At 45.2% G+C, this 23168-nt stretch overlaps 2 protein-coding genes across 11 annotated transcripts in view; one reads left to right on the top strand and one right to left on the bottom strand.

Moving 5' to 3' along the window:
• The window catches only part of Mindy1 (MINDY lysine 48 deubiquitinase 1), a 13292-nt gene extending 3876 nt beyond the window's left edge, over window positions 1-9416 (bottom strand). The window contains exons 1-9 of one of the 4 annotated variants that reach the window (XM_008828261.3): window positions 8856-9416; window positions 7952-8037; window positions 7580-7709; window positions 3291-3429; window positions 2621-3094; window positions 1548-1605; window positions 1030-1094; window positions 573-731; window positions 126-228 (exon numbers count right to left, since the gene is read on the bottom strand). In XM_008828261.3, coding sequence (XP_008826483.1) covers window positions 126-228; window positions 573-731; window positions 1030-1094; window positions 1548-1605; window positions 2621-3079 — 844 coding nt within the window. In that variant the 5' untranslated portion in view covers window positions 3080-3094; window positions 3291-3429; window positions 7580-7709; window positions 7952-8037; window positions 8856-9416. Of the gene's footprint in view, window positions 1-125; window positions 229-572; window positions 732-1029; window positions 1095-1547; window positions 1606-2620; window positions 3095-3290; window positions 3430-6697; window positions 6748-7579; window positions 7710-7951; window positions 8038-8855 lie in introns of those variants that run through there. The other 3 variants (XM_008828262.3, XM_008828264.3, XM_008828263.3) reach the window with 3 other exon arrangements.
• Prune1 (prune exopolyphosphatase 1) overlaps window positions 9308-23168 on the top strand; it is a 31541-nt gene continuing 17680 nt past the window's right edge. Inside the window, exons 1-3 of one of the 7 annotated variants that reach the window (XM_029561188.1) lie at window positions 9308-9445; window positions 10030-10204; window positions 19553-19639. Coding sequence is in view for 3 of the 7 variants with exons in the window: in XM_029561187.1 (XP_029417047.1) it covers window positions 11011-11064 (54 nt within the window). In the remaining 4 variants the exon portion in view is untranslated. The other 6 variants (XM_029561189.1, XM_029561190.1, XM_008828260.3 and 3 more) reach the window with 6 other exon arrangements.

Genomic DNA, 23168 nt, shown 5'->3' with positions numbered 1-23168 from the left:
TATATATATATATATATCCACTCGTGTCATGCAAAACCTGTGGAGGTCATATATATCTAATAATAACAGAGGCTAATCAGCTACTCTTCCATTCATATAAGATCCACAAGGAAGGAGGGAATCACCTTCTGTTACGAGGTTGGGGTCACTGGAGTGTTTGCAAGTGATGATCTTCTCTACCAGCTGGTTGTAACTCAGTTTCCCAACTGCACTCACAGCCTCAGGACTCTACATGGGGAGTAGGAGAGGTAGGACGAAAATAAATTGATGTTTTTCCTAAGGAAGGAAATGAGCCAAGCCCACAGGCCTACAATTCTATGTTCAAAGATTCCTGAACGTTTGATGTCTTAAGAACTGATCTAGTGTGTGATGTTCTTACAATGGACTGCTACTCCAGTCCTAAAATAAAATACTAAAGTTCAAGGAATTCTGTATCAATCCAGTCTCCAAATCCTATCCCCCTCCCAAACCAATCAAACTTCTACCTTCCTAGACCTCACCCCACAAAATTTGGCCTTAATCACGTCAGCTTGAGCTGGCTGAGTCTCACCAAGGCCTCCTGCCCTCCTCACCTGTGGGTCAACAAGCCAGCCATGGTACAGAGGTATGCCCAGCAGGTCAAAGACGCTGCATTCGGGTGTGTACTCAAAGTCAGAGACACTGGTGAATCGCACATTGACATCCAGACCTGTGGCCAGCTTAGGTAACACTGTCATTGCGTCATCTACATTCTGGTGGAAGAAAAGAAAATGATGACTGGTCTAGCCTTCTCTCCCACTCTTCACTGCCTCCACCAGAAATAAAACATTCATTCTATTGTTTTTCTTCCCTGACTCTTGCAAGCCATTCATCCCCCTCGTGCCTCAACTTTATCTTATACAAATGAACGTATCTTTCAGGACAAAGAGAGATGTGATTGTCCCCCTGAGAAGGAAATCATGGATCAGGAAACCTTCACCAAAACTTCTAAATAAGTCCAGTGTCTGCTTGCAAACCTGCACCCTTGTGTCCACAGACCTCATGCCTTACCTGCTGAAAATTAAGTTGAAGGCCTTCAGACTTCTCCTGTGGCTTGATGGACAGGAGACAGTTTCCTAGAAGACAGGATCACTTATCAGCCTATCCCACCACTTGTTCGAAAAGCTCAGATTCCTTCTGTCCTGGGGAATGGGGCTAATGCCACAGGACCACAGATTTCCAGTCTAATCTGGAATCTTCATTTCTCAGAAGAAACAGGCTTAAAGGTGAAAGCCCCACCCAAAAAAGCTAAGGGCCATGGCTGGGGCTGTAGCTCAGTGGCATAGTGCTTGTCTTGCATGCTCAAGGCCCTCTTTGATCCCCAACACTAAGGTTGTTCCAGGGGTTTTAAAGGTAGGATTGGTATTATAACCCAGGACTCCTGTTACCTTGATCTCTGCTTTTCACTCTCCAGCTTTACAGACAAATCACTGACCTTCCTTACCCTCAGTGCCATATCAGAGTTCCAAATTGGGGCTTCCCTCATGAGTCTGGATTTGGGAATTCCTCTTCAAAGTCAAGTCACTCACCAAGATGTGTCATGAGCTCATCTGATGTAATAACTTCCTTCTGAGGGGACAACTTCACCTGAAGGTAGGAAAGGTGATTGTGAGTGCACTTTCCCTCCCAATAATGCAGGAGGAACCCACAAAGAGGAGGTCCAAGCCAGCATGGTGGCTCATGCAATACCAGCACTCAGAAGACAGAAGCAGGAAGAGTGAGGGTAGCCTAGGCTACCTAGTTAGTTCCAGGTCAGCCTGAGCTACAGTGTAAGATCTTGTCTCCAAAAACACAAAAAAGCGGGGCTGGAGCAACGGTTCAATGTTTAAGAGTACTTGCTGCTCTTGTAGAGGATCCAAGTTCAGTTCTCAGCACCTACATGGTGGCTCACAATTGCCTGTAACTCCAGTTCTAGAGGATCCAACTCTCTCTTCTGGCCTCCATAAGCACCAGACATATGGTATACATACATACATGTAGGCAAAACATTCATACACATAAAATAAAAAATAAATTCTTTTTTTTGTCTTTTTGAGACAGGGTCTCCTTGTAGCCCGAGCTGTCCTGGAACTCACTATATAGACCAGGCTGGCCTCAAACTCACAAAGATCTGCCTACCTCTGCCTCCCACGTGCTGGGATTAAAGGCCTGTGCCCCCCCACATGGCCTTTTTTTTTTTTTTTTTTTTAAAGCAAATAAAACAGCCAGGTGTGGTGGTACACATCTTTTTAATCCCAGCACTTGGGAGGCAGAAGTAGGAGAATCTCTAATTTCCAGGCCAGTCAGAGCTACATAAAGAGACCCTGTCTCAAGACAAACACACAAACAAGACAGAAACAAGAAACAAGAGAGAGAAAGAGAGAGAGAGAGAGACAGGGAGGATTCAGTGGACAGGCAGGGTGAGAAGAAAAAGCTTAAAGTTGGGGCAAGGGAATGAGTAGAAAATACTTCCACCAAGCATTCCCAGTGCTAGAGGGTAGGGGAGACAGGGGTCAAAGAACCATCTGGAAATTTTTGATGGGCTTGAGAAAATCAGAATAATTGGGTAGGTCAGACAACACTCCCTAGGATGTTCTTAGTCCCCACCTGCTGTCTCTCTCACCTTCCACTGAAGAAACAAGATGTTCATGATGGCAAGGAGAGGGCAGGGGCCATTGGTGCTCTGAGTGATGATGGGGGTCCGTTCTCCCTTCCAGGGGATCCACTTTACACAGTAGAAATCTAGCTCAAGCTGTCGGGTCCTAGGGGACTGGGGAAGCTCCTGAGGCTTCGAGCATGCCCCTATTGTCTCTACCTCAGGCGATGTCCCACAGGCTGGCCCAGGTAGACTGGAGCTAGCTTCAGGAGGCGGGCACTCAAGATTTTCCCCATCCTGGGCTGCCAGCAAAGCTTGGTCTCCTGGCTCCTGTTCTCCAGCAGCCATACCAGCATCTCCACCATCACCATTCTTGTCCTGAGGGTTTTCTTTTGGTCCAGACAGGACCTCATAGTTTTCAGATGTGACAGTTTCTGCATTATTGACCTTATCAGGGGCTGGAAGCTCAGGCTGAGGTTGTTCCATAGTGGGAAGAGTCACCTGAGGGAATGAAAGTGTTTCTTGACCTCAGATAATTGCCTAGGGGAGTAGTGATCTACAAAAGAGAGACCTGGCCAGTGAGATCATTGAGCTGGGAAGCAAAGGGACCCAGAAAAGGCTCAGAAGCAAATTCAGAAGGGAAGGCTGACCGCATCCACAGGGTCACCTCTGCTCTGCCTAGTACAGCCTTTCTCACCTTGTGTAAACAGAACTGCTCACGCTGGGCTCATTCCACTTCTAACTTGCTGTGACCAGATGGGACCAACAGGATTTGGGTTTCCAGGCTTGAGGAATGACTCTGGTGGGATTGAAGACACAGGGTAAAGGCAGCTTCCCTGAAACAAACAATGAAAAAGAATAAAGAAAAAAGAGGGTGGGTGTGGCCGCAAATGCCTTTAATCCCAGCACTTGGGAGACACAGGCAGGTGGATCTCTGTGAGTTCCAGGCCAGCAGGGGATACAGGGAGACCCTGTTACCCTGTCAAAAAAAAACAAAAAAAAAAAAAAAAAAAAAAAAAAAGAAAAGAAAAGACAGAGAGAAAGGGAGAGTACACCAGAGAAAGAGAGAAGGGTCTGGAGAGAAAATATTAAAACTATCCTAAAGTACGCTGGATGTACCTCAGTGGTATAGACCTTGCCATGTATGTATGAAACTCTGGGTTTGATCCGATCCCCAGCACTGAAACGAGCAAACCAATAAACCTAAACAAACCATCCTAATGGTTATTAATATGATAATATTTAGCTTGCTTTGTTAAAGGCATCTTGTCAGTTACCAACACCATAACAATCACCAAACCCTGCCCCTTCCAGAACATTCTGAGCACATAGGTTGCTTGTGTTCTTAGAGATGCCTTCTTCCTGCTCACCCAAAGGAGCACATAATTTTGGGGGTAGAGATGTATAGAGATAGCACCATGCTCCTAAATTTTGTGCTGAGCTGTTGAGAAAGGGAACATCCTTCTTCTCAAAGGACTATTTTGACTTAATGTTGAGACAGAGTCTCACATTGTAGCCTAGCTAGGCTGGTCTGGAACTCACTGTGTAGCCTAGGCTGGCCTAGAACTCTGGGTAATTCTCCTGCCTCAGCTTCCCTAGTGTTATTACAGGCCAGATCCAACCACACAAAGGTTTCAAAGGACTTGGCTGAACTTTACACAATCCTAAAACCACAGCAAAAAGGTAGGGAGGGGCTTCCTGTTCACAGGGACCTGTGTTTGTAAGTAATTTTGTAATCTGGCATACCTGGAAGGATTGAGAACATTCTAAAAAGACACTTAATGCCCCTCCCTTTTTAGACTCTTGAAACAATGGACCCCAAGGAATTGAAATTTCCCTAGAAATCTCATGCTGGGAGAAGAAAAACACTGAAGCCTGAAGCCAGCTGCAGAGGGACTTGGCTCCAGGAAGAGATTTCACAGGGTTCTAACAACTTGCCAGACCACCTTGCAGGATGAGACCAAAACGGAGACAAAGATGGATCGGTAGGATCAGTGATAGGCAGGACCACACCTTGACCTAGACTGCTTACCTAAGCATAACTCTGGATCCCTAAACCTCATGTCAGGCGTAGCGGGGCAGGGGTCTCTTTGTCTCTCTTTCTAATGTGGCTACACTAAATAAATCTCCTTTTTCTAGTTCTTACTATTATTTAAATTTTACTGTTACTATTTAAATTTTTTATTAAATTTATTTATTTATTGTATGTGTGTGCATGCAGAGGAAAATTTTGGAAATTAAACTCAGGTTATCATGATTGTCAGCAAGAACCTTTACCAACGGAGCCATTTCATTAACCCCTGCTTTTATTTATTAACCCAGCTCTTTTTAAAAAAGATTTATGAGGCTAGAGAATTCGCTCAGCCTTTAAAAGCACTTTCTGCTCTTGCAGAGGACCCAGGTTCAGTTTCTAGCACCCACACCACAGCTAACAACCATCAGCAATTCCAGGGAATCCAGTGCCCTCTTCTGACCTTCTCAGACATTGCACAACACTTATATACATGCAGGCAACACTCATACACATAAAATAAAAATAAATACAATTAAAAAAAAGATTTGTTTTTATTTTACGTATATGAATGTTTTGTCTGCATATAAACATGTACACTACATGTGTGCCTGGTGCTCACAGAGGCCAGAAAAGGGTGTCAGGGCCTCTGGAACTGAAGCTGTAGATAATTATGAACTGCCATGTCAGTGTTGGAACTGAACTTGGGTCCTCTGCAAGAGCAGCCAGTGCTCTTAACTGCTAAGTTAGCTCTCTAGCCCCGCCCACCCAATATTAATGTACACATTTTCTTTCTTTTCTTTAAAAATATTTTATTTAAAAAAAATATTTTAGGGCTGGAGAGATGGCTCAGCGGTTAAGAACACTGACTGTTCTTGCAGAAGACCCAGGTTTGAATCCCAGCACCCACATAGCAGCTAACAACTATCCATAACTCCAGTTCCAGGGGATCCAACAGCCTCTTCTGTCCTCCACGGGCATTGCACAACACGGGTGCACTTACCTACATGCAGGCATAACACTCATACACATAAAATAAAAATAATAAAATATATTTAAATATATATATATTTAATTTAAGGCTGGGCATGGTGGGGCATGCTTTTAATTCTAGCACTTGAGAGGCAGAGGCAGGCAGATCTCTGTGAGTTTCAGCCCAGTAGGGGCTACAGGGAGACCCTGACTCAAAAAAAAAAAAAATTGGTTATTTTTATTTCTATGTAAGTGCACCCATGCCTGAGGAGGTCAGAAGAGGACACCAGATCCCCTGGAACTGGAGTTATGGATGGTTGTTAGTCGCTGGGTGCTGGGATTCAAACCCAAGTTCTCTGCAAGTAACCACTGAGCCATCTCTCTAGTCCCTCTTTTTATTTAAAACAAAACAAAACAGGGCTCACTATGCAGTCCTCCTGGCTGCCCTGAACATCTTATGTTAACCAGGCTGGCCTTGAACTCACAGAGCTCCACCTACCTCTGCCTCCCAAGTGCTGGGATTAAATGAGTGTGCCACCATGCCCAGCTTAATTTAGCTCTTTTAACTGGCTTACTGAGGACAGTAGCCAAACCTGGCTTTTTAGGGTCCCCCAGTGTACAGACTGAACTTCTGGTAACTTCAGACATGAGGTACAAAAAGCACTCTCCACAAATTCTTTCAGTAAGTTGCTCTTGGCAGCTGGCATTGTTCTTTCCCAGTGGTGAGTAAACCCAGAGACATTCTTTTGTTCACTATTTATAGGGAATAGGAAACTACTGATAATTGATTTACATTAAAAATATTTCCACTAGCTGTGTATGGTGGTGAAGATCTTTAATTTCAACTACTCAGGAGGCTGAGGCAGGAGGCTCTTAGTGAGACCCTGTCTAAAATAAAATTTGAAAAAGAGCTGATGGTGTAGGCTCAGTGACATAGAGACTTGCTGAGTATGTGCAATGTGCTGTATTTGACACTCAGTAGTGGGGAAAAAAATTCACCCTCTAGCACATATGCTCTTTATGACTCTCATCTATATTTTTGTTTATTTACTTATTCATTTATTTTATTTATTTTTTTCAATTTTATTATTATTTCTATTTTATGTGTATGCATATATTACCTGCATGTAGGTAAGTGCACCTGTGTCGTGCAATGCCTGAGGAAGTCAGAAGAGGCTGTCAGATCCCCTGGAACTGGAGTTACGGATAGAGTTGTTAGCTGCCATGTAGGTGCTGGGATTCAAACCCAGGTTTTCTGCAAGAGCAACCAGTGTTCTTAACTGCTGAGCCATCCCTCCAGCCCCTATTTATTTATTTATTTATTTATTTTGTAGACAGGGTCTCCCTGTAGCCACAGCTGGCCTGGAACTCTCTATGTAGACCAGGCTAACCTTGAACTCACAGAGATACCCCTGCCTCTACCTCTGCCTCCCAAGTGCTGGGATTAAAGGTGTGAGTCATCAGGCCTGACTCATCTAGATAATTTTAAATGTGAATGCTGGACTTGTTTAACTTGCTGTCTATCAGCCATTTAATCAGTATGAGTGTTACAAAGCCACAATCCCTACCTCTGGAAACCATCTCCCTTCAATCTCCTACTCCCCTCCCTGTTCTTTAGTGAGGCTAAAAAATTGGGGAAAGTCCTGGCTCAGCAGTAGGGCACTTGCCTAACATCTGCAAGGGACTAGGTTCGAACCCCATCACTGAGAAAGAAAAAAATGGGATAAGGTAAACCAATTAGGAATCTTTTTCTAACGTTTTTCTTTTTTGAATTTTGAGACAGGGTCTCCCTGCAGCCCCAGCTGGCCTAGAACTCACTATTTAAACCAGGCTGGCCTCGAACTCACAGAGATCTGCCTGCTTCTGCCTCCCAAGTGCTGGAATTAAAGGTGTGTGTCACCATACATGGCCTCTTTTTTTTCAACTTTTGAGACAGTATCATTATGTAGCCCAGGCTAGCTTTGTACTCACTATGCAGCCCAGGCTGGCCTCAAACTTCTTACCTCAGTTTTACAAGTGTGAGGATTTTAAGTGTGTGCTGTCACACTTGGTCTGAAATCTTGTTTTTGTGGTGATCCCTCCTTACTTGCTTTTTTCTTGTAAATCTTCAAGAACTGGGGGCTGGGAAAAGGCCTGAGACAAGAGGAACATTATTAGCTACGTCTAGTGGGTGGCTCAGGTCAGCAATCCCATTTACTCAGGTGACATGAGGCAGGAGGACCTGGAAATCAAGATCTGCCTGGGCTCCAGAGAAACAAAGTTACTGAAATAAAATAAGTCACCCAAATTGATCATCCTCCTGATTCAAATATAATTTAGGCTAACTGCATTTAATTTACATGTTGTTAATTTAGAATCAGAGTAGCAAAAATTACCTGCAGGTCTTACACATTTTTTTCTCTCTCTTTCCACTTCTCCTCTCCCATGGCACTTGGGGTGAACCTTGAAGCAGAGCCCAAGCCTGAAAAAAATTTAAAAAGCTTAAAGAAAAGCATGGCTCATTTTCTGCCCAGTGCTAGAAATGATCAATAATTAAGTGGGGGTTGGGAAGCTAGCCAACCAAAGAAAACAGGCGCCCTACCCAGGAGGCAGCGGGGTCTCTGAAAAATTGGGCAGAGCTGAAACTGGGCTACTTCCTAGGCAGGGGAGGAAGTGCAATGGAGGGTCCACCTTGGATGGCTCATTCCCGGTGGGAAGGGCATGGTTTATTCCAGAAGAGGAAAGAATGATGGGGAGGGTACCCAAACAAATCAGGGTTTCATTCTTGCCCTCTTTCCTCAGTTCAAATCCTACATTTCTTTTCCAGATGGCATTACCAATGGTGGCAGGTAAGGGAGTTAAAACAGCCCTAGCTAGTGGTGGCAACTAGTCCCAGAGTGGAAGCAGGAAATTAAATAGGTATTATGGAGCTTCAAGAACACATCTCCCACCCTCTACGACCTTCATCTCCCTTCAAGTCCCTAGCTCTCCCACGCCAATCTCCTTCCCAGGTGAACCCAAACCTTAATGGAAACAATGGTTTGAGATTCCCTCTAGAATAAGGCCAAACGCCACACAGGGTGCTAACTGCTTTCTCCGGAGAAGAGGGCGAGGGTTTGAATATACGAAGGTAATCAAGGAATCAAGCAGCATCTCTTCCACGTGCTCCTCAAACCTTCTATCCTCTAAGCGACCCAGATAGAGAGACCACAGATGGAGAGGACATCAGGTGTCAACTCCACCCAGAAGGAGAGGGAAAGCAGAAGAGCTGAAGAAGATAGTTCCAAAACAAAGTTTTACCTTAAAGAGGTGGATGCGGTTCCAGGACTGGGAAAGAGGGCTCAATGCTGGCAGTTCGACGGCGGTTACAGGGGACGTGGAGGGGCGCCGCCAGTGCCAGCTGCCTCTCAGCTGTCAACCCCGCAGCTTACACAAGTTGACACGAGGCTACTAGCACAGCGTCCAGCCTGGGTCTGGTCACTTCCGGACTCCCGCCCAGAACCCGGGGCAGCGCAGGAGGGTGAGCGCAGGCAGGGCGCAGCCCCCGCGCTCCCCCAGGTCCTCGGGTCTTCAGGATCCCCGAGAGACCAAGTCTCCGGCGGGCGCTCCAGGCCCTGCCTACAAACTGGTTTTCAAAGGAAGTTTGTGGTTTTTCTTTTTTTTTTTCTTCCTTCTCTCTCTCTCTTTTTCCCCTCCGTCGGGACAAAGAAAAATTAGCCAAAGACAGGCTCCCTGGAGGAGGAAGGGCCTGCTCAGCAATGGATTTCCATCTGGGCTCTCTGACCTGGTCAGCAGCAGAAAGGGAGAGAGAAACAAGGCGAGAAAAACAACAGACCCTTTCTCTTCCCTCCGCCTGCGGCTCGAAGCTCGGGAGCGCTTGTGCCTCTCTGGTGAGAACAGGGAAGAGCAAGTGCCCTTTGCCGGGTGGGGAGGAGAAGGCTGGACAGCAGCCCCGAGTTGGCTCTCTCGATGCGGGGGATCTTCTGCTCTGGATCCACAGAAGCAGGGTGAAAGAGCACTGTATTTGCATATTTACTCATTTAATATGGGAAAAATCCTGCTTCTGTTTCCAAGCCCTCCTTTCCTCCCTCTGTTTTGTTTTGTTTTGTTTTGTTTTAAGTTGCAAGAGAATCCTTTTTTTTTTTTTTTTTTTTTTAAGGCTAGAAATGAAATTGGGTGTGAATGGAGCCCCAGGCTCAGATCCCAGTAAGCCGGGAACCTCCTGAGCCGAGGAGATCCAGCCCTCCTAGGCCTTGGTTCATTTTCACCACAGGCCTCACATTAAGTCACTTCCTCTCACCTTCTGCCTTGGGAAGCAGGAAAAAAATGGGGATTAATAACCGAGGGAACATGTGACATGAAGGGATATCTTTTTTCCCTTCAGCCATGTACCCTAGATCAGGAAAATGGCAGTTGAGGGAAGTTGGAACCTAGCTTTACATTCTGAAGGCTCCTGCAAACTCTATTGTTACAGGACAAGACTTCAAGCAACTCTGACAGATGAAAGCGCGGTTGGACCAACTAGAGACTCAGGAGGCAAAAAGTCAGGATTACAAGAGTCCAAGAATGGAATGAGATATTTGCCAAGGCTGTAGGAAAAAAAGAGGCCACAGAGTTGTAAAGAAGCAGGAGAGTTGGGGATACTGAAGGTATTTTTAGTAAAGAAGAGAGGTCAAAGATTATGCTAATGTTTTCCTAGCATGGACACATACAACACTGGTGGCAAGAGATTTGTTTGGTAAAGGGGAGAATTTTTTTTTAAAGAGGGAAAGCTGTTTTAATAAGATGTAGAGCTATGTTGTAATTTAAAATGTCAACAAAGCCGGGCCTGTAATTCCAGCATTCAGGAAGCTGAGAAGAAAGATAAGGAGTTCGAGACTGGCTTGGGCTACATAGCAAGTCCCTGCCTCAAAGAATTGATTAATTTAATTTAATGTCAACAAGATGCTCGGTATATATAAAGATGATATACTTGACCCTATCTAGTGGAGCAAGTTCAGATGCCATAAAGGCGCTTACTGTGACACATACACAATTTGTATGTCATAGCCCTCAGAAAATTGCACTGAGTAGTTGGGGGACATTTCGGAGCGTCTGGACTACGGTTCCCAGGAGGCACTGCGACATCTCCTTGACCTCCCATGAGTCTCTGGGGGAAGAACTCCGCTTCCGCCTCTGGGGGAGGGGGGGTAGGGTAACGTCGACATCCGGGAGCTCGGGATTACGCACTTCCTCCTGGGGGTGGGGGTGGGAGGCTGAACCCTTGTGTGGCGGGTTCGAGTCCCGCCCTCTGATTCTCGCCTCTAACCCCCAAGTCCGGGGCGGGGTGCATTCAGACGGGTATCCTCTCCTAGTCCGGTGGTGACGGCACACCTTGAGCATCACCATGGAGGACTACCTGCAGGATTGTCGAGCCACGCTGCAGGTAACGGGTCCCGGAGTGTGACCGAAAGGAATGCAGCTTGGGGTCGGGGAAGGACGAAGATTCGGGATCTGGAGAACCCGAACGGTCCGTAGGAGTGACCGCCGAGGTGGGAGCGGGGAACCTGGGGTCCGAGCAGGGTTGGGGCGTGAGGACCAAATCCCTAGCCTATGAGCGGGGCGATGCCGTTACGTCTCCCAGAGAAGTGTGTACCCTGCTTTGAGTCTGGTTTCTGTCGCCTGGGTCAGTTCCCCGAATAGACCCGAGGTCCGCGGCCGCCAGCCTCACCCCGCGGGTGTGTTTATTCCTCTCTCCCCGCCCCTTTTCCAGTTTTCTCCGGGCTTTAGCCCACTGGCTTCCAGGTGAACCTCGGGGATGTAGAGGGAACTCGGGCGCACCGCTTTATTTCCTTTGAATGGCCGTTTGTCTTTTTCTAGATATTAGAGGTGGTCACGGTGTTATTTAAATCTCTGTTTTTAAGCCAAGCATACAGAATAATAATACATCAGGCATATCTGTTGACCTACAACCTACATTCCTTTGCCGCCAGTGTTCTCCCATAGCCTTAAGGCACACACAAATTACATAAAGATAACCCCCTCCTTGGCAAGGGATAAGCACCAAGTGTGTTTGGAATCAAAACCAGAATGAATACTTTGTAGCTTATTTCTGGTGCTTTCTGAGCCTGGTGGACTCACCCAAGCTGTGGTGACAGGCCAAGCAGCTTTATCTTGATTCTAGTTAGGAGCTCCTGGAGATCACCTGGCCCCCCACTGTGAGTTTCACTGTCCCCAAAGAAACCTAGATGGCTGCCCTCTAAAATAACTTAATTGGGTGTGGTGGCCACATGCTTGTAATCCCTGCACTTGGGAGGAGGAGGCAGAATGTTCACCGGTTTACAGCAGCTCTGAGTTGAGCTGCACAGTGGTAACTGGGGGGGACGGGACACAAAAATAGAACAAAACTTAAAATTCCTCTGGACAATAGATTTGATCTTTTACAAATCCTAAAAGTCACCTCAGCTTCTGGGATAAATGAATATTCTCAGATTGAATTTGGGGTGAGGTTCAATTTTGATAGCTACACTAAAGTTTTCTTACTGAAAAACATTTGACTGGGTGTGGTGCTGCATACCTCTAATCTCAGTACTTGGTAGGTTGAGGCAAAAAGATCAGGAGCTCAAGGGCAGCCTGAACTACATGGTGAGACTGTCTCACATTCCCCTATGCCCCTTGGAAAAAAACCCATCATATTTTGGGGAAGTTATTTTAATGCGTAGGACAATATGAAACCATTTCTCTGGTTACTTTTTTCCCTGTTGTTTGTTTGTTTGTTTGTTTGTTTTTTGGTTGTTTTTGAGATAGGGTCTTACACTGTAGCTCAGGCTGATGTGGAACTCACTATGTATCCAGGCTCACCTCAAATTCCCTATGTAGCCAAGGCTTACCTTGAACTTCTTAACCTCCTGCCTCTACTTCCCAAGTGTTAGGATTATAGGAATCCACTACTATGCCCATCCTTTCTATCATTTAATTAAATTAATTAATTGAGGGGGGGATTGAGACAGGGGCTCCCTGTAGCCCCAGCTGGCTTGAAACTTCCTATGCAGACCAGGCCTTGATCTCAGAGATCTGCCTGCCTCTGCCTCTCACATCCTGGGATTAAAGGCATGAGTCACCATATCCAGCCCATTTCTGTTGTTTTTTTGTTTTGTTTTGTTTTGTTTTGGGTCTTTTTTTGAGACAGGGTCTCCCTGTAGCCCCAGCTGTCCTCAAACTCACTATGTAGACCAGGCTGGCCTCGAACTCACAGACATCCGCCTGCCTCTGTCTCCTGAGTGCTGGGATTAAAGGCGTGCACCACCATGCTCGGCTCATTGCTCATTTCATTTTATTTTTAATTATCTGTTTGTGTGTGGGTATGTACATTTGAGTGCAAGTGCCCAAGGAGGCCAGAAAAGAACATGGGATCCCCCAGAGCTAAAGTTACAGGCAGTTGTAAGCTGCCTGACATAGGTACTGGGAACTGAACACCAGTCCTCTGGAAGAGCAGCAAGTGTGCTTAACTTCTGGGCAATCTCTCCAGCCCCTATTTAATTAATTAATTTATTTTGTGGGGCAGGTGGAGAGAGAGGAAACTTGCAGTTGTCTCTCTTCCCACCATATGGGTCCCAGGAATCAAACTCAGGTCATTAGTTACCTATATTTGCTGAGCCTTCTCACTGACCCTTTTTATTTATTTTTTAGGTTGGCATCTTTATTCATTGTGCCATTATACTTTGTTCTTACTGTTTCCCTCCACTATGGGCTGGCTCTTGATTTTTGACATAGTCTTGCTCTGTAGCTCAGGCTAGCCTGGAACGCATGATCTGTTTGCCTCAGTCTCCTAAGTGCTGAGTTTATAGTATGTACCACCATGCCTGGCTTTTGTTTTTTGTTTAATTTTTATTCCATTACAGGGAGTTCTTTTGAGGTAAAGATTTTTCTTTTGAGTGTTTTGCCTGCATATATGTAAGTGCACCACATATATGCAATGCCTGCAGAGGCCAAAAGAGGGCGTTGGATCCCTTGGAATTGTTACAGACAGTTGTGAGTCAGTTGCTGGAACTGAACCCTTGTCCTCTGCAAGAACAACCACGGCTATCTCTCCAGCCTCCCCACCCCCTTTTTTTTTTTTTTGAGAGAGGGTCTCACTATGTAACCCTGACTGGCCTGGAACTTGCTATATAGACTAGGCTGGCCTACAACTTGCAGAGTTCCACCTGCCTCTGTGCCTCTGGAGTACTATGATTAAAGATGTGTACCACCATAGCTGGCCTATTTTTGTTTTTTTTTTTTTTGGTTTTTTTTTGTGGTCTTTTTGAGACAGGGTCTCTCTGTAGCCCCAGCTGTCTTGGAACTCACTATGTAGACCAGACTGGCCTTGAACTCACAGAGATCCACTTGCCTCTGCCTCCCAAGTGCTGGGACTACAGGCGTGCGCCACCACACCTGGCTCTATTATTTTTATTTTATGTATATGTGTGTATTGTCTGCATGTAGGTAAGTGTACCCGTGTCATGCAATGCTGGCGGAGGACAGAAGAGACCGTCGGATCTCCTGGAACTGGAGTTACGGACAGTTGTTAGCTGCCATGTGGGTGCTGGAATTTGAACCTGGGTCTTCTGCAAGAGCAGTCAGTGTTCTTAACTGCTGAGCCATCTCTAGCCCCTGTTATTTTTAAATTGTGTGTGTCTCTGAGTGTGATGATATGTGAGTACAGGTACCAGTGGAGACCAGCAGCATCGCATCCCCCTGGAGTTGGAGTTACAGGTGGTTGTGAGCCACACAGTGTGGATGCTGGGAACTATAGGTCCTCCTAAAAATCAGTAAACCTTCTTAACTGCTGAACCATCTTTTCAGCCCCTACTTATTTATTGGGTGTGTATGAGTTTGAGTGTCTTTCTGTGCACATGCACAAATGTGTCCATGGAGGTCAGAAGAGGATGTGGAATCAGAACTGCCAAAGAGCAACTAGGTCATCCTTTCCAAACTTGTGAGCTCGCTCCTAAAGATGATATTGTGCCTTAGAATACAATCACAATATCACAGCCTCACCAGGGTTGGAATAAGTAGAACATGAGACCTTAGGAATGTTAGCAGGTAAGCTGATGGCAGAATATGCTGAGGGATGCCAATAATTTCCATTCCTTTTAACTATATAAGTAGCACATAGGGAAAATATAAAAGCACATAAAGGGTAAGAAATGAGAGGCTCAGGGGTTAAGAGCACATACTACTCTTGTAGAGGACCCAAGTTTTGTTCCTAGGACCCACACTGGGTGACTCACAGCCACCTATAACTCCAGCTTCAGGGGGAGCTGATGCCCTCTTCTGGCTTCCATGGGCACCTACCTATAGTCACACGCACACACACACACACACACACACACAATTAAAAATAATAATTTTTTTTATAAAGGAGATGAAATAAAGATATATTTTATTTTCCATCCAGTTCCTCAGAGCCCATCTTGTTCATTTTTTTTTTTTTAAGATTAAAAAAAAACTTTTGCCAGGTGTGGTGGCACATGCCTGTAGTCCCAGCACTTGGGAGGCAGAGGCAGGCAGATCTCTGTGAGTTCAAGGCCAGCCTGGTCTACATAGTGAGTTCCAGGACAGCTGGGGCTATAGGGAGACCCTGCTTCAAAAAGACAAAAAAAACAAAAAACAAAAAAAAAAAAACAACTTTTATATGTCTATGAGTATATGCCATGTGTACCTGAGGAAGCCAGAAGGGATGTCAGATCCCATAGGGCTAGAGTTACAGGTAGTTGTGAGCTGCCCCATGTGGATGCTGGGGGTCTTCTAGAAGAGCAACAAGTGCTCTTAACTGCTGAACCATCTCTCTAGCCCCCTGTTAATATTTTTTTGTCTGTATAAAGAGAGCTTGTTTGAAGATTCAAGCAGGGGCAGACTACTTGTATACCCTTGTATGCCTTGACTAAAGAACAGTCCTTCCCTACTAGGGAAAGTCATGCCCTTTGAAGGCGCTTTCAAGAGGGACACACATGGAGTAGTGAGGGAGGAAAGAGATACCTGCCTAGCTAGCCAGATCAGTCAAATTAATCCTGGTGATCAGTGGAGTGACAGATGTTGCAGCCAGATCACCCTCACATCCTCTTATGTAAGGGGAAACCAGATTTAGACAGACATGCCATTAAGTTTGAATGTTTTCCGGTAGCTTAACAGTAACTTCTTAGGAAACTAATGGATGCTTGCCTTTTGCATAGGACAGAGACAGCTGCTAGTCCAGCCAGTCCTGCTGATACCATATTTTTTACTAGAGAAGTTTTCTATAGCCTCCTCTACAATGACAATAGCATGTTCTGTTTAAAAGAAATTTATTTAGCCGAGTGTGGTGGCACATGCATTTAGTCCCAGCACTTGGGAGTCAGACAGGTGGATCTTTGTGAGTTTGAGGCCAGCCTGGTCTACTTAGTGTATTCCAGGACAGCTGGGGCTACAGGGAGATCCTGTCTCAAAAAGACCAAAATAAAAGAAATCTATTTAGCTGGACTTAGTGAGTTACGGGCCAGCCTGTGCTACATGAGACCTACTCTCAAAGGAAAGAAGGGAAAGGGAAGGGAGAAAGGAAGGTCTGTTTAATTAGATTTTATTTATTTTTATTTATTTATTTTTTTGGCTTTTTTTGAGACAGGGTCTCCCTGTAGCCCCAGCTGACCCTGAACTTGCTATGTAGACCAGGCTGGCCTCGAACTCAGAGATCTGCCTGCCTCTGCCTCCCAAGTGCTGGGATTAGAGGCGTGTGCCACCATGCCCAGCTAAATAACTTGTTTTTATGTGTATGAGTGTATTGTCTCCATGTGTGTAAGTATACCTGTGTCATGTAATACCTGAGGATGTCAGAAAAAGGTGTCAGATCCCCTGGAACTGGAGTTACAAATGATCCATGTTGTGTGCAGTGCCCAAAGGAGGACAGAAGAGGTCATCGGATCCTCTGGAACTGGAGTTACAAATGGTTGTTAGCCACCATATGGGTGCTGGGAATCGAGCCCAGGTCCAGTCAGTGCTCTTTTTTTTAAATATTTTATTTATTATTTTTATTTTATGTGTATGAGTGTATTGCCTGCATGTATGTGAGTGCACCCATGTTGTGCAATGCCACGGAGGTCAGAAGAGGGCTTCAGATTCCCCTGGAACTGGAGTTAAGGATGGTTCATAGCCGCCATGTGGGTGCTGGGAATCGAACCTGGGTCCTCTGCAAGAGCAGTCAGTGCTCTTAACTGCAGAGCCATCTCTCCGGCCCCAGGCCTGTTTAAATGTCCTCCTATCCTTGGTGATTCCTTTCATTCTTCTAGGGAGGAATCTTTCTTCAGGGTGGGGCTGCTTTTATATTGAGGTGTTTGGCTAGGAACAAAGGTTCCAGGAGGCTTTGGATGAAGAGTTGTGTGCAGTCACAAGTATGAGTCAGGAACCAGATGTGGCCACTGTCCTTTATCAGCATCACTCCCATTTTCTCTGGGAGGGTTTGTCTGGCTGCTGCTCTGATGTGCAAACCCCCATCCTCGTTAACTGTTTTGTGGAGAGTAGTTATCAGAGCACATTCTGCTTTGGAAGGCAAGTGGTTTACTTTGCAACTCTCAACCCTCTTCCTGTCCGCCATCCAGGCCACAAAGAAAACATGAGGATAAGTGTAATTTTTTCCTCTTCTCTTTTTCTTTTTAATTATTATTATTATTAATTATTGTTTTTTGTGTTTTTGAGACAGGGTCTCCCTGGTAGCCCCAGCTGTCCTGGAACTCATAGAGATCCACCTGCCTCTGAAGTGCTGGGAGTAAAGGCCTGCACCATCATTCTTGGCCTCTCTTTTTTAAAAAATTCATTTTTTGTGTGTCTTTAATCTTTTATTTTATGCATATGAGTGTTTTGCCTGCATGTATGTAAGTGCACCTTGTGCAATGCCTATGGAGGCCAGAAGAGCGTATTGGATCCCATGGAACTAAAGTTACAGGTGGTTGTTAGCTACAGATGGTTGTAAACTTTTTTTTTTTTTTCCGAGACAGTCTCACTGTATAGCCCTGGAGATCCTCCTGCCTCTGCCTCCTCCCAAGTGCTGGGATTAAAGGCGTGTGCCACTACACCCTACTTCCTTTTCTCTTTTAAGAAAAAGTTGTTTTTTGTTTTTTAATTTTATTATTTTTATTTTATGTGTATGCATATATTGCCTGCATGTATGTAAGTGCACCCGTGTGTCGTTCAATGCCCACAGAGGACAGAAGTGGTCGTTGGATCCCCTGGAACTGGAGTTACAGACAGTTGTTAGCTGCCATGTGGGTGCTGGGATTCAAACCCAGGTCTTCTGCAAGAACAGTTAGTGTTCTTAAGTGCTAAGCCATCTCTGAAAAAAGTTTAGCTTAATGTAGCTTACTGGCTGTAATCCCAACACTTGGAAAGTAGAGGCAACAGAATTGCCAGGAGTTTAAGGCCAATGACGGTGAATTCTAGCAGGTGGATCTCTGTAAGATGGAGACCAGCATGGTCCTGGTCTCCATAGCGAGTTCCAGGCCAGCTGGGACTATAGGTAGACCCTGTCTTAAAAGAAAATGTGTGTTGGGGGGAGGGTGTGGAGCATCCAGGCATGGTAGCATACACCTTTAATCTCAGCACTTGGGAGGCAGAGGCAGAAGGATCTCCAGGACTATACAATGAGACTGTCTCAAAAAAAAAGTTTACATTTTCTGTGGCTCTCAGATTGTATTTCTTCCATTGGTAGCTCAGGTTTCTCATACTGCTAAGTACAGCTGAATTTCCCCTGCACTCTTCCTCAGATGGTTAGAAAACAGACACTGTCTGGTCTGTGTATTCTCCTGGTAGAAGGATGGGCTGAAGGTGTTTGAGAGTTACATATTTTTCCTAAATGAAAAAAAGAGTCTTAGAAGTTGGGGACAACCATAGTCCCAGAGCCTAGATTACTCTTAGTTTTCTGGAACATAGTCATTAAGAGTACTTAATGACTATTTTCCTTTTCAGCAGTCTCCCAGATTGTATATCAAAGTGTATAATCACCTGACCCTAAGTGATGTTATAGATTAGGGATGCACAATCATGAAAAGATAGTCTCTTATGGTAGAAGTTGTCTTTCCTGAGAACCACAAGCGCTGGAAGCTGGAGGTTTAGAGAAGCAGGCTTATTTCATCCTGGATGACTGAGGAAGGCTTCACAAAGAAAGGGGCTTTTAAAAAGGTAGGCCTGGCTTGGCCTGGGCAAAGAAGAGGGAAAGGAATGCATCCCTTATGTTTACAGAGGAGCATTTAGGTGCTCTCATTTAGTCCACATACCTTTGTGAAATCAGTTACAGCATTATCCTCCTTTTGCTTTTTTTGGAGAGGAAAAGATCTCTTTTTGTAGCCCAGGCTGACCTCACAGTTGCTGCAATCCTCCTGCCTCAGCCTCCTGAGTGCTGGGATTACAAGCAAGAGCCGTCATACTTAGCTTATTATCTCTTTCTTCTTTATTTTTATTTTATGTGTATGAGTGTTTTGCCTGCATGTATTTAAATGTACCTGTGTTATTCAGTGCCCATGGAGATCAGAAGAGGGTGTTAGATCCTCTGGAACTGGAGTTACAGACAGATGTTAGCTATCATATAGGTGCTAGGAACTGAACTGGGTCCTTAGCAAGAGCAGCCAGTGCTCTTAACCGCTGAGCCATCTCTCCAACTGGTATTTTTGTTGTTGTTGTTGTTGTTGTTGTTTTTGAGACAGGGTCTCCTTGTAGTCCCAGGTGGTCTGGAACTCCCTGTGTAGACCAGGCTGGCTTCGATCTCACGGAGATCTGCCTGCCTCTGCCTCAAAAGTATTGGGATTAAAGGCATGCAGCATCATGTTTGCTGACATTTATTTTGTGTGTGTGTGGACACATGTTACAGCTCATGTGTAGAGCTCAAAGGACAATTGCTAGAGGCTGGTCTCTCTATCATGTGTTCTAGGGATTGAACTCAGGTTGTCAGGCTTGATAGCAGGTGCCTTTACCCACTGAGCCATTGTACTAGCCCTATCCTCCTTTTTATGTAGGAAAAACAGGGCTTAGAGAAACCAGAGTCCCATATCAAGTAAGAAGCAGAGCTGGGATTCAACCCTAGTCTGTGATCTCTCCATGTGGTAAGTCTGCTGCTTCTAGAAAACAAATAGTGCAAAGAAAGGGCAGATAGGGAATGTGCATATCGTGATTTGGGGGCGGTGAATAGTCCAGTTAAGGCTGGGGAATGGTGGGTGCTGATGGGGGTGGGGAAAGAAAAGAATGCTACTGCCACCTCCCTTTGTCAACCCAGGTCCAAGACTTGCTCAAGTCCAGAGCATTCCTGTTGCCTGCTGCCTGGGCTTGGCTGAGCATCAGGGTAGATACTAACCTTTCTCTCTAGACCATTTCTCCTCCCCTCAATGCCATGAAGTTGTGTAGTCCCTCTTTCTGCTTTTCTTTGCCTTCCTTCCATGCTGGAGATTTGGCTGATCCTGATTCAGTTGCCTCTTTGAATGAAGCAGCACTATTATAACACAATTTGGGAAATGCTCTCTAAAACCCTCCTAGGACCCTTGCTGTGCTTCCTGCCCACCCCCCCCCCTTTTTCTCCAGGCAGTGTATACGGTCCCTCATGTTTACAACCCTCTTAGTGCTTCAGTGAATAAATTATCTCTGCATCCGCTTACCACGAGGACTTTGCTGTCACTTTGGTCCACGGCCATCTGGGCATTTGGTGTCCAGAGAACAAAGAGGCTTTCTCTAGTTTCAGGAGGAGGAATTAGAAGTCAAAGGAAATGCTCTGGAGGCAAAGGCAGGCGAATCTCTGTGAGTTCAAGGCCAGACTGGCCTATAGAAATCAAAGGTATTGTTATACTATATGACTGGGGTCTTGGGCACAGAGTTCTCTTATTGCCCTGGAAAAGAATTTACTTAGTGTTGCAGGTACAGTGGTGTACACACGTAACTCCAGTGCTAGGTAGACTCAGGCAGGAGGATTCTGAGTTTGAAGTGAAACCAAAACATCAACAAAAAACGATTTCAGTATTAAAAAGACTTTCCCAGTGCTGTTCCTTCTGAATGGGCCCGCGTCATACACACACAGTGGAGTGATCAAATCAGGGTGCTCCACATATCTGTCATTCAGACATTTATTATCTCATTCTCTCTCTCTTTCTAGCTTACTCTGTTTTTGTTCCTTTGACACAGAATCTCATGTAGCCCAGCCTGGCCTTGAGCATGCTATGTAGCTGAACTTTTGATCTTCCTGATTTTACCTCCCAAGATCTAGGACTATAGGCATACACCACTGTGCCTGGTTTATGTAGTGCTGGGAGATTGAACCAGGACTAATTGGGTGATAGGCAAACACTCTAACAACTGAACTACATCTCTAGCCCTGGTGTGTTTTGTTGTCTGACTTTCAATTTTTTTTTTTTTTTTTTTTTGGTGGTCTTTTTGAAACAGGGTCTCCTTGTAGCCCCCAGCTGACCTGGAACTCACTATGTAGACCAGGCTGGCCTTGAACTCACAGAGATTTGCCTACCTCTGCCGCCCAAGTGCTGGGGCTACAGGTGTGTGCCAACAAGCCCCACTCAAATTTTTTTTAAATTCATTTTCTTTTTGTTATTTTGTCTCCCCCCCCCCCCGAGCTGAGGACTAAAAACCCAGGGCCTGGCACTTGTTAGGCAAGCGCTCTACCACGGAGCTAAATCCCAACCGTCTTTTTATTTTTTGTATATGAGTGTTCTGCCTGTATGTCTATAAGTGCCACTACTTGTAGAAAATGCCTGAGAAGACCAGAAGCGGGGAACTGGAGTTACGACATTGTTAGCGGTCACCTGGGTGCTGGAACCTTTTCAAGAGCAGCAAATGAGCCATCTCTGCAGCCCCTTGTTTGAGACAGCTTCACATAGCACAGGCTAGACTCAAACTGGTAATCCTCCTGCCTCAGACTCCTGAGTGCTAGGATTATAGGCATGAACCACCACACCTGGGTTCAATACTTTTATTTGTTTATGTATTGTGGATGTGGGTGTGTATGTACCACAGTATGGAAGACAATTTAGGGGAGGAGTCAGTTCTTTCACCATGTGGGACCCAGAGACTGAACTCATGTCTTCTGGCTTTGGTTGCAAGTACCTTTACCTACTCAGCTGGCCCAAAGGCCCCATATCCTTTTTTTTTTTTTTTTTTTTTTAATGAAACAGTGTTTCCCTGTAGCTCCAGCTGGCCTGAAACAAGGCTGGCCTTGAACTCACAGAGATCCACCTGCCTCTGTCTCCCAAGTGCTGGGATTAAAGGTGTACGCCACCATGCCCAGCATGGCCCCATATTCTTGAAGTAGGACTGGAGAAATGGGCATGGGGAAATCCTGAGGGCAAATGCCCTTTAGGTGACCCTGAGGCTTGGCAAATATCTCTTTCTAGTGGTAGGAATAAGAAATGGGGAAGAGAGTGCATAAAAACAGACAGAAGCCTATCTATGAGCTGGGAACATAGCTCAGTGGTAGAGGGTTTGCCTAGCATGCATGAGTCCCTAAGTTCAATTCTCAGCACTACAAAACAGAAACAGAGATCTATCTAATAACTGGATGTGGCCATTTCTACCACCAGAAGTCTTCTAAAATTGCTCTGGCTTTCTGGTAGAGGAAGGATAATAAAGAAGATGATTTTCGGTTTCTTTCCTAAAGTTGCAGTACTTGATAACTGCCCCTTGCTATGTCTTAGTCTTCTGCACCCTTTTCTGCTTCACTAAACTCTTTGCCTAGCAAATCATCCCTGACAAGGAAATCAGCATGGATTTTCACCTTGCCTGCTGCTACTTAGAATGCTGTAGTTCTCAACTGGGGCAGTTTTGCCTCCTACAGGTTTATCAAGTGTTTATTTGTTATGACTGTATTGCTATCTGTATCTATTGGGTAGAGGCTGGAGAGCCTGCCAAATGTCCTATAATATGCAGGACAGCCCCTCCAGCAAAGGCTTAGCCAGCTCAAAATAACAACAGTGTTAAAATGAAGAAATCCTGCTATGACTGGTATATCTTGCTTTCTCCCTCTCATCCAGCCTTCACTGAGAACAAACTGAGAAGTTCAAAAGTAAACTGGTGGGCCTGGCAAGATGGTTCAACAGATAAATGCACTTGTCACTAAGCTTGACAACCTGAGTTTGATCCCCAGAACTCACGTGGTAGAAGGAGAGAACCCATTCCCTCATGTTGTCCTCTGACCTCCACACATGCACCATGGCATGTGCAGGTGTGTATACATGCACATACAGTAATATTTAAAGAGTGAACTAGTGAGAGACTGGGGATATAGCTATGTTGCTAGAGCTCTTGCCTAGCATGTACAGCCCAGGTTTCAGTCTCCAACAGCACATAAACTAGGCATGATAGTGCATGCCTGTAACCCCAGTGCTAGGAAAGCAGAAGTAGGAGGATGGAAAATTTGAGGATTGTCTGGGCTACATAGCAAGCCCTGTCTCAGAGCTTAGAAACAGAGTGCTTACCTAGTGTATGCAAGGCCCTAGATTCAGTCTCAAATACTGGAAAATAATAATGACGATGATATAATTACTTTTTAAAAATATTTTATTATTTTATATGTATGAGTGTTGTACCTACATGTATGTTAAGTGCACCTGTGTTGTACAAGACCCACAGAGGTCAGAA

The sequence above is a fragment of the Nannospalax galili genome, unplaced genomic scaffold (genome assembly GCF_000622305.1).
Source record: "Nannospalax galili isolate Female #2095 unplaced genomic scaffold, S.galili_v1.0 scaffold752, whole genome shotgun sequence".
In the NCBI taxonomy this organism is placed as follows: Eukaryota; Metazoa; Chordata; class Mammalia; order Rodentia; family Spalacidae; genus Nannospalax; species Nannospalax galili.
This window is presented reverse-complemented; position numbering and strand designations above follow the sequence as displayed.